Source organism: Folsomia candida, unplaced genomic scaffold, assembly GCF_002217175.1.
Source record: "Folsomia candida strain VU population unplaced genomic scaffold, ASM221717v1 Fcan01_Sc008, whole genome shotgun sequence".
Lineage (NCBI taxonomy): Eukaryota > Metazoa > Arthropoda > Collembola > Entomobryomorpha > Isotomidae > Folsomia > Folsomia candida.
In genome coordinates this window covers 1,155,471-1,166,368 of record NW_019091200.1, presented here as the reverse complement: position 1 = coordinate 1,166,368, position 10,898 = coordinate 1,155,471, and the positions used below count along the sequence as shown (strand labels likewise).

Here is a 10,898-nt window from a genome sequence, read left to right as displayed (position 1 = left end):
ACAAAGTTTTAAAATTCCTCAATTTCTCACAAGAAAATATGTTATAACAAAGATTTCCCAAATTTTGCAACAAATTACTCAATTATAGATCAAAAATAGCGGGAGATCAAAAATAGCAAATCAAAAATCAATGCTCAAAATTAGCGGGAGGTTACATACTTATCTGTGCATGGATTACAGAAAAAGTCTTTAATACAGAACTTCCTATTTTCAAATGTTGGACACTTTTGGACATTTTGGACGCCCATAATAATTTTGAACTCCTTTTAACGGTGTCCAGCCCAGCCCAAAAGTAGTTTTTGACGTCCAAAACGAGACACTGTATTTGATTTAATCGAAACTTCTTCATGAAAGAAACTGATTAAAAAAACGTCTTAAAAAGTTGCAAGCAAACAATTTCAGTATTTATAGTTTCCGGAGTTTTATTTTATATATTTCTTCTCAAAAACATGTAGGACCTTATAGTACAAAATTAATATCTTATCACGTATCACGTTACTAATACTTATTTAGGAGGAGTACAAAAATGCAACACTTTCAATATTTTATGACACTGACTACGAATCAAATATATATATCTTCTATTTTATAATGGTTGTGAGACTATCTTGAATAATTTATCAGTTACATTTTTAGCTCAGATCACAATTGTTAACAGTTTATGTAGGTCAGTTCGGTGAGTTCAGTAGTATTATCAAACTTCATCTTTACAATTACTAATCCGGCACGATTTGCATATTACAAAATTTTCATTAGAAATATCGTAATGCTGTATAATATATAGCATCATTTGCATATTATGCAAATATTTTATAGCTCTTCATAAATCCATATTTAACGTGCTTCACGCGCTACAAATCTACATGCGAAAGTTTCCCATTTAAAATTTACGACCATCATCATCTCAGATTTTGACAGCTATTAACTCTCCTAACGAATCTGGTCCCCCCAATTTTGGTGCAATTTGGCGTGACAAAGACGGAGCCGTCGTCGTCGATTTGATTTTCATCGTCATCCCCACGACTAGACGCGTTTGAGGAGAGGGGTGACGATTTTTTCGAGTACGGAATCTTCCCCCGATCAACCCCCACTGACTCGGCGATCTGGTTCAGATATTGTGGGAATCTTCGAGAAATGAAGTGATCCACGGATTTCATGGGGGACGAGACACAGAGGCGGAAATTACCCCCGTATTTTATCAGAGTGATGGAAATACCTGGAGAAATTTAAAAATAATTAGTAACTAATTGATTGGAAATTATAATTAATTAATTAATTTTACGTACACAAATTTGATTGTGGATGTTTCCAAAAGGTAAACTCTTTAACGGGATGTCCCCAAAACGTTAGGTTTGGAAAGGATGACTGCGTGTCGACCAGAGTGACATGGATGGGGTAATAATTCCCCAATTTTTTCTCGACTAGTGAATAAGCTACAGATTGGGGGAGCACGGCGGAAGAAAACTTGACCAAATAGGATAGCGCGAGTTGCTTCCAGGCAGTGAAAGTGTCGACTTGTTGGGCCAAATTCTGGCGTTAAAATAAAAAAATAAAGTTAAATTGTATGTAAAAATTCGTAATAATTATTATTATTCATTAATTCATTAATTACTAATTTACTAATTCATAATTAATCCTACTTTGAGCTCTTTCGGAATATCGCACAATCGCGTCGGTAACTCAACAAGTTTCTGCCCAGTTGAGTAAGACGTGTTTGAAGCGGAAGAAACCGTGGCACCAATCGTGACCGGGTTTGGGATACAATTCTGTAATTTAAAATATAATAAAAACTTATAGAAAATGCATTAAAACAATTTTTGGCAAGATTTCGATTCAGCCTTTTCACCCACCTCGAGATAATAATCTTTCAATGCTAACGAAACAGCGGTGAGAAATATAGAACTTTCCGTCCCCTCGACGTTCCCATCAGAAATTATCTTGTTGCTAATTTCGTGTAAAAACTGGACCGAAAGCTGTCTCGACCACGACACGCTGTTACACATTTCTCCACTTTTTGTCGTCTTATAGTAAAGTCCGATCCGATTTGGGGAACGATTAGCGACATAGATTTTAACCACGATGCTTGGGATGTATAAAATTGCACGAAAAATTTGCCACAAATTGGAACAAAGTTTTTTCGTAATGTCTAAAATTTTTGAAATCTGAGCACTTTTACGCATCATGGTATCAGATAGTTCGAAGAGGACTAGTTTTCCGAGGGCGAGGCGAGAATTAAATTCGGCTTGACGTGTTCTCAGCGTTATCCAATTTTCACAGTTGATCAGGAATGATTCGATACCCTGAAAGTGGCGAAGAAAAAAATTGTAATAATTTTCAAGACAATAGAAAAAATTTGCAAGAAAAATTGAATTTGTTTAAAGCATTAAAATTTTAACTATTTTAAATATTTGAGAGAAAATTGTAAAAATGTGTCAAAAAATTTAAAATTGCAACAATTTGGGAGAAAATTTTAAGAATTTAGAAAAAAATGGTAAGAATTGGCCAGAAAATTGTAATAACTTGCAAGTAATTTGCAAAAAATTGTAAGAATTTCCGAGAAAATTGAAACAATTTGCAAAAAGCGTGTGCCTACCTGCGCCATGGACATCCAGAACAATCTGCTCTTATCTTTCCAACATTTATTCTCCTCTTCCCTATATCCCATCCCACCTTCCAGCTCGCACGGGATGAAAGTACCACTTCCTGCCTGCTCCACTTCCAGTAGGGCCCCTTTTTGTCCCAAACTGCTCAAGAACATTGCCACGATGGCCCTTTCCTTGAGGAGGAGTCTATGAAACCGGAGCACAATCAGGGTCGTCATGATCCCCGGATTCTCCCGACTCGATAACTGGACGAGGTTTACTCCCCACGGGGGCACGGACCCCTTCAAAGGAGACGACACTATTTCACTGACATATTTCTGAAGCACCGATCCCCCGCCAAGTTCTCGCACGGGGTCGTCGGTTATCCGAATTCCGTGAAATTTTGAGTCTGTCAGTGCCACGTGATTCGAAATGTTGAACTCGGTACGAGAACTGCTTTCTTGTTCCCAAACTAGGACGCGAAGCCGCGAGCTGAGCACCCTTCCGAGAAGGTTGAGTGGGGAGGAGGGTGCCTGGATTCTCGCTGTAAGACCAGATCTTATCCCTTCCACGTCCAGACTGTCGCCCTTCACCCAAATTAGCGAGGTCACGAAATCCGATTCTATTCCGAAGGATGGAGATTTCCTGGAAAAAATATTTTATATGCATTTCTGTTCAGAAAATCAAGTAAAGTTAGCGTAGGATTCGATGCTTCGTCACCAAAATCGTTAAAACTATCAAATTGTATTTTTCGGCTCTGGAAATTTATTTTAAAATTCGGGACGACAGCAGTTAGTAAGTTTATTTAGAATAACGGCGAGTTTTCAATTTTTTTGAAGGCTTATTAAACTTGAGATTTCCTTGAAGAACTGTCAAAATCTGGAGTCTATATATCTATTTTAAATTTTAAATGGCTTGCTCTACAAATTAGTCATCCAGAATTTTTAAATAAATTTCCAGAGCCAAGAAATGATTAAAAACGCCATGATTTTGACGAGTTATCGAGTCCTAAGTTAATGTTAGATACTTATGTTCATCAATATTTTTTTTACTCACCTTGCATTAAAATCATCACAAATTCTTACTTCCGGATAGTATTTTTTGACTAGGGATATCCTCACTTTTCGATAGAGCTGTATTACTGCAGAAAAAAGTACATAGTCAAATTCTCATCTCATTTTTCACCTAAATTTGTCATATTTACCACAAAATGAGACTAGTAAGATGGGCAGGCAGACGAGGGGGAGGAGAATTCCTACCGCCACGTGGTACAGCAGGGTCGTCCCCAAGAGTGACCTCAATTTAGGATATCGCCCACTCAAATAAGTCCTCGCACTGGTCACGTAATCAAAAATTCTGCTCCGAAGACTGGAATATTTTGTGCTCCGGTACAAAATGAAGGGCGCTGCGGAGAAGGATTTACACTTGGAAAATTCACGACGTTTCTTTCGCAGTGATAAGGGCGACGATGATAACGATGATTCGTGATGGTCCATTTTTCTTTGTGTAGCATGAGGATTAATGATCAGATAATTTATATTTGAGGCTGGGATGCATGCACTTTTGTTGTAAAATTAAAATTTCAGAATTTTCTCCGTTTATTTGTGTTAAAAATCCATCTGCAATTAAAAAATTAAGTAATTAGAATATTAGAATACATACTTGCATGAATATTCTATGCATATTTTAGGCACAAAAACTCACTAAATATGTGCAGTATTCACTAGTATATGTAAGTCGGAGTTAAGAAAAATGCTGGGTAAAACCACAAGGACAAGGAAAAAACTTACTAAAATTTCATAACTGCTCCTCGTATTTTTTTTGCGAGTACAAAATATTTTTCATACGTACTCAAGGCAATAATAAAATATAGTTCCGTTTTGGTTGTATTTTTTTCCGAAAGCTATATATGTAAATGTGCATGCTTTCGGAATTTTAGAAAGTCATGTCATGTAAACGGAAATGGAAAATATCACATATTCACTTCTAGTTAAATGGTCTGCATTTTCAGCTGCACAAAGGACAAAATTATTGAGAACTTGTTAAAGTTCATGCTCAAATGTAAATTTTACTATTGTAAAAAATATTTCCATTACTTAATAGATTGACCAGTCCTCCTGTACTAAGTTTTAACTTATTCGATTCCGTACTTAATTAAAATATAATCGAAACTTTAAAATTTCTATTTAAAAATTGACTTGGATTCCTTTAACAAATTGTTTACAGTTAAGCTTAAATTTGTAACATTTTAAACTTAAATTTTGCAAAAGAATTTACTTTTATTTAACCTTGCTCGATTAGATTCTGGATTTCACTTTAACTGAACAATTGCACAACAATTTAGTATTTTTTTTATCGTGGGAGTTTTCCGTTTCTCGTCCAAGTTATTCCATGCAAGTGGAGTTTGTACGAGTCTAATGGAATAAATCCACGTGTATTAAACTAACCATCTCAATAAAGTTCCACACAGATTTCGCATGGATGGAGCAATTTCCCATGATGACGAGCAAAACTGGACCGAGCACGTATTTACTTAATGTATCTGTACCTATACTTGAAGTGAGTTAGTTATGTGCTGTGCGGATGGAGCTAAACTCACGAGAAACCCTAGTCTCAGCACAAGGTACTTCAGGAGGCCGTAGGTTTAAGCTCCACCCGCACAGTACATAACTCACTCACTTTATGTATAGTGCAGTCGATTATCTCGATAACTCTGATGCAATACATTTATTGCCCGTGCCACTCGTAGTCCATTAAGTAATTGAAATTTACCCGTAAAACTGATAAGCTACGCAAGGGAACAAAGGTTTCTGACGAAACTGTTCCTCAGTTCCAAGTCCATCCTGACCAATTCATTAACCTTGCAAATAATTTAAAAATAGTACAACTTGTGCGAAATTGTATTTTCTGGAAAGTTCGCGAATAAGTATAATAGTGTGCCCACGAGAAAATAATTTCGTATTATGCAATGACTTACTTGCTTGTTAGTAAATAAGACAATGCACAATTGTGCTGAATAGAATTCTCACTGAATGAATTGTTAATTTGCATGCATGCAATCGCAAATGGCAATAATTCGCAGGAAAAGAGGATATCTACATTTGCACACTTGAATTGATTACATATTCGCTGCACAAGTGTGTTCTTTTTTTCATAGAAAAATTATGTACGTCCGTGTGTATGGTTATGGTCTGGAAATTATTATTCTGGGTAAAAGTTGATTGATATCAAATCCGCTCAGGATCAATTTCCTCTACGTCACCGCGTCAATAATTTAGCACTAAATCGTATATCCATTATTATTCCGTTATTTATGTCATTATGTGGCTGAACTGTTAATGACAATATATTTATATATTAGGGAGCGTCCATAAATCACGTGATCGATTTTTGGACAATTTTGACCCCCTCCCCCCCCTTGGTGACCAATGGTGATAAATACATTACCCCCCCCCCGTGGTCACGTGACAGGTTACACATTAAACCTAACTTACTGTAAAAAACATGAAACCTATTTTTCGCCAAGTGTGATTTTTTGTGGCAGATTTTTTTCGCAAAAAGTTTTTTCGCTAAACTGACCTATTTCCGACATGACAACCCATAGCACAAATTAATCTAATAATAATATTCCTGTGTTTTTTTAAATCCAGTTAAATTAAATTTTAAAATTATCGAAAGAATTATTTAATACTAATGAGTAAGTATACAAAGTAATTTAACATTCATGACATCTTAAGGACAACTGCCTACACTTTATTTCTGAAAGAATAATGAGAGTTCTATTAATGTTTACTGAAATTTGGAAGAGTGGTACATATATGCAAACCAGACCCAAGATTGTCAAGTAAAAATTTAAAAATACGCCGCATAACGAATTTTAGATAAAAGAGGTTCACTATTAAGTAAACACATATTATTAAATTTATTTAAGGCGCGTGATAGTATGCGAAGAGACTTTATTGTTACTCTCTTCACATTTACTGACCTCAGAAATTAAAAGAAAAACTTTTCGTGGCATGTCACGTGACTGCCGACCATTACCCCCCCCCTTGGTGATAGATGGTGACAAATTTCAGACCCCTCCCCCCCTATGATCGATCACGTGATTTATGGACACTCCCTTACACGTCAAGGTTTAATTGTACTCAGCCTCTGCCAACACGAAAAATGTGGTGTACAATTAAACAGCGTAAATAATTATGACTTACAAAGATTAGTTGCACTCCTTTTTACCTTAGTTAAGTCTCAATATCGACTAAATAACTTTGCAATTTCAGATATTTTTGCGTAAGTACATGTAAAATCCTAAAGATAAATATTATTGATGATCCAACAAAAATCCGCATATTTAACGAATATCAATAATATTTAATTACTGAATAACACTACACGTCGCATAAGCGTGGTTTTCCTAGTTTCTCCTTAATCAGCAACAATTATTTGATTTGCATGATCATCATTTAACGTAACGTAACATAAACCAGGACGAATAATATATTTGGCAGAGGAGTGAGTGATTCACACTCAAACCATGCAAATCTGCTCGTGGTTTACAGTGATCTGTTTACTTGACCCACAAGCGTAAATACGAGGCCGGGACTTGTACGTACTTAAATTATTGATGAGCCACATAATACATACTTAGCAATATTTTTAATGAGCGACTAACCGTATCGTGCACACATACGCGTGTAATTATATTATATTCTTCGTGTCCTTCGAGTTCCAAATTCCAACGGCATATGTTATTTATGTATTATTCAGCGTGAAACGTAGTAATTCGAGCAAAGAAATTTAATTGCTGAAAAATACTTTAATTTTTCGATCTGCAGATTTTCAATTAAAATTCAGTTAATTGGTATAATTTTGATCGGCACGAAAATCACTCAGAAAATCGTTGTTGAGAAAGTTACGACGTTTTAAGAGATAATTTCTAGAATCTACTGATTTTTAATTAAAATGCACGGAAATTACTCAGAAAATCGCTGCTCAAAAATTTGTTCACCTTTCTACATGACTTTTGAGATAAGACAAAGTAAACCTGAGGTAAGACCAAAGTCGTCTGAAAGTCGAGTCAAGGAAGGATAAGGACGAATATGTGCGTCTCTTCTGACTCAAATCGGGGCATTTATCCAGGTGAAATAATACATAAATGACATACAAAATTGGGCCATCACCAAAACCATGCCAAAGTCAAGTCAATAATTTTCCCCATTATTTATGCACCACTAGATCAATCGGAAATCGATAATTTTTACGTTATGCATATTTCCCTTCCCAAGTTAAGTATGCACAGTGGCCGCGGAAGGGTGCGGACAGAGGGGCAATGTCCCCACGGTGTTTCGATGTCCCCATCATCTCCCCATGTTATAAAAACCCCTCCCTCCCCTTTCCTGCAATGTTAATGTCCCCGGTTGTCCCCACACTTTCCGCGGCCATTGAGTATGTAGATTGGGTCAATATTAACTCCATTAAAATGGATTACACGTGGAAAACGGGAGAGTACTTATAATAATGACGGGTCTAATGGAAACGTATTTACGGGCCTCCATTAAGCAAGTAAATTGCTCTTATTGCGTAGACAAACTAATAACAACAACCAAAGAAATTCCTGGACTGCTGTAGAGTGGAGTGGAAAAAGCCGTTCTTTGTTTCTTTCGCAGAAAAAAACTGCATAATAATTAAATTCATACGCAGTAAGAAGAATGCGAAAGGTCTCCAGGCACGATTAGATCTTCTTCTTCTTCTCGATGTCTTGGTGCATCTCTTTATTTTATTCAATTAATTATGACAACCCTTTTCGGCACGAATATCACCCAAATTTCAGAAAATTCCGTGCATTTGATGATTTGCTGCATTTCATATTTCACGTAATTTCATTTCATTTATTTAAATTTATCTATCGATTTCTTAAAAGAAATAATAACGTATGAATTTCCAACTATGTCCGTGCTGACCTGATCAACAGTTCATTTCAAATTCTCCCAATTATTAAAACCTTTTTCGGCACGGATATCACTCAAATTTCAAAAACTTCAGAATCAATGCTTCATAAATGTGATGATTTGCTTCATTTGTTTTTTCACGTAAGTTAGATAAATTCATTTAACTTCGTTTACCAATTTCGAACAAGAAATAATAATTACGCATGAGTTTACCGTCAATCTGATTAACAATCGATTTCAAATTCTCATCATTATTACAACCTTTTTCGGCATGAATATCACTCAAATTTCGGAAAATTCCGAATCAATGCTTTCTTTACATTTAGCTTCATTTATCAATTAATTTCTTACAATATAAAATTCCGTATAAATTTCAAACTAACCTGATCAACAGTCCACCATTTCAAATTCTCCAAATTTTTGGTTACACATAAATCCACAAAAATTCACGACCCGCACCAAAAATTGCGACTCACATAACAAACCCCACTTAAATTTCACTTCATTACTAACGATAAACACAAATCAATACCACGAATAAAAAAATAATCCACACTTTTGCATGCATAACTTAATGCGTAGATTGTTATACGATGAGACTAGATTAATTCCTGCTTCTTCGTCTTCTTCTCCTCAGGAATGCGGATTATACAGAGTTTGCAGACTACAATACCAGATCGTACCAGACGGAACGCTACCAAATACCAATCCTACCACAACCACGACACCATCACAACTAAATAACTACACCAACAACTAAATACATAAAATAAGCAACTTTGTTGTTAAATGCATACCCAATGCAACTTCTTTAAGCCAACTAAACTACGTACGTAAGAAGCTTCCTAAATCGTTCTTCTCACTAAACTGCTCGTCTCACCAAGTAAAATCTGATGAATGAAGATGTTCAGGTACTCAACCATGCATAGGAACCAAAACCCTTGTCTTTTTGCTTTGTGACCAGTTAGGCCAAATCCCATATGCCCCACACACACCTCCAAAAAGGCTCTCGTTAATCTAAATCTGAACTAATTTTAAAGTGGGTTCGTAGGCTGGTAGAAGAGATAACAGGACATTTGCCACCACCACGACCATCACTGCCTTGCCTTACCCACCGAAACCAAGGTATTTATTGTCAGAAGAAGTGATGCTTAAAATATATCTCACTTTAGTTTAAAGACAGACGCCGAACTAAATTAGGATACGATTGCATTGTTCGTTCCTTCATCTTCGTCATCGTTCACCTACTTTTACTGCACATCATGAAATGAAATGACATGACAGACAATAATTTATGCACGTGTTGTATCCAATTTTAATCAACCTTTTCACTCACTCCTGTTTATATTTAGATGGGCTACTAAATAAATAATAAGACAACAATGTGTTGAATATGTGGGCAGGATGTGAGACTGGATTTTTAAATTTGATTCATGGGCTTGGCTTTACTAAATAGGTGGCAATTTAGCGAAGTAAATTGCAAAATTAATACGATATGATGATGTGACCTTTTCTTAACCTCGGGTCATCTATCCAACTTAAATATATAGCTTATCTACTAGTAAGTGCTTACCTTATCTAAATTCAGTGATAGGTCTCAGACATCATATTATCTCTTCTTGACTTTGACTTATTAAAGGTTAAAGAACTGACTGATAAAAAAACTAATTTCTTGTCACTTATTGAAGTTCAACCTCGTCTTCAGTTTGATATTACGCGTTCCACTCCCATTTCATGTCGACTCAAATTTGTCGCACGACTTTTATCGCACGTATTCCTGACTAACTCGTAACTCGTAACCATCATTCAACTGCTTATCGATGGGTTATGTATGCATAAGAAAGGTCTATGCCACTAAATTTAATCCTAAACTGCCTTTATTAATACAATTATTAATCAATTAAACCTCTCTTCACTCACATCATATTTAGTGATTTTGTAGAGTTAAAAAGTGTAAAGAACGAAGATCGTGATTATCCCGATAAGCGGTCTGGATTGAGTCGGATATCTTAAAAAAATTAATGTAACTGATTCACCGTCAGTCCTGGTGTTTGTCTCGTCACTAAATATTTTAATATTTTAATAACTACACGAACGACACACAGCAAATTATTGTTAATTGCTAACACTATGCACATTCAAGACTTAAAACTGAAGCCACACCTGCAGGATGCTAAGAAAAATAGCGGACTTCAAAGAAGTAGAAGAAAAAAAACTTATTCAATTTAATAATTCTAAGCACAGCCCGTCGTCATCGTCGTCGTCAATGCATGCTCGTCATGCAACATTTTGAAACTTGTTATCAATAAGAGATGAAGAAAAGGTGGAATCTTTTAGTATGCAATGCAATGAATGATGATATTACCACAGG

At 35.8% G+C, this 10,898-nt stretch overlaps 1 protein-coding gene across 5 annotated transcripts; it reads right to left on the bottom strand.

The window, feature by feature from the left end:
* Positions 1-396: 396 nt before the first annotated feature.
* LOC110853434 lies at positions 397-10,241 on the bottom strand. 5 transcript variants are annotated; one of them, XM_035854338.1, is made up of 8 exons: positions 10,101-10,241; positions 3,787-4,201; positions 3,639-3,723; positions 2,594-3,227; positions 1,851-2,300; positions 1,641-1,766; positions 1,287-1,530; positions 397-1,216 (listed from the first exon to the last, which is right to left on the bottom strand). In XM_035854338.1, the coding sequence occupies exons 2-8, from the start codon at positions 4,076-4,078 to the stop codon at positions 900-902; spliced, it is 2,148 nt and encodes a 715-aa protein (XP_035710231.1). In that variant the 5' UTR covers positions 4,079-4,201; positions 10,101-10,241; the 3' UTR covers positions 397-899. The 5 variants fall into 5 exon arrangements, with proteins under 5 accessions (XP_035710231.1, XP_021957389.1, XP_021957394.1 ...); XM_022101697.2 differs by lacking the exon at positions 10,101-10,241 and adding an exon at positions 8,911-9,758; XM_022101702.2 differs by lacking the exon at positions 10,101-10,241 and adding an exon at positions 5,030-5,274.
* Positions 10,242-10,898: the final 657 nt, after the last annotated feature.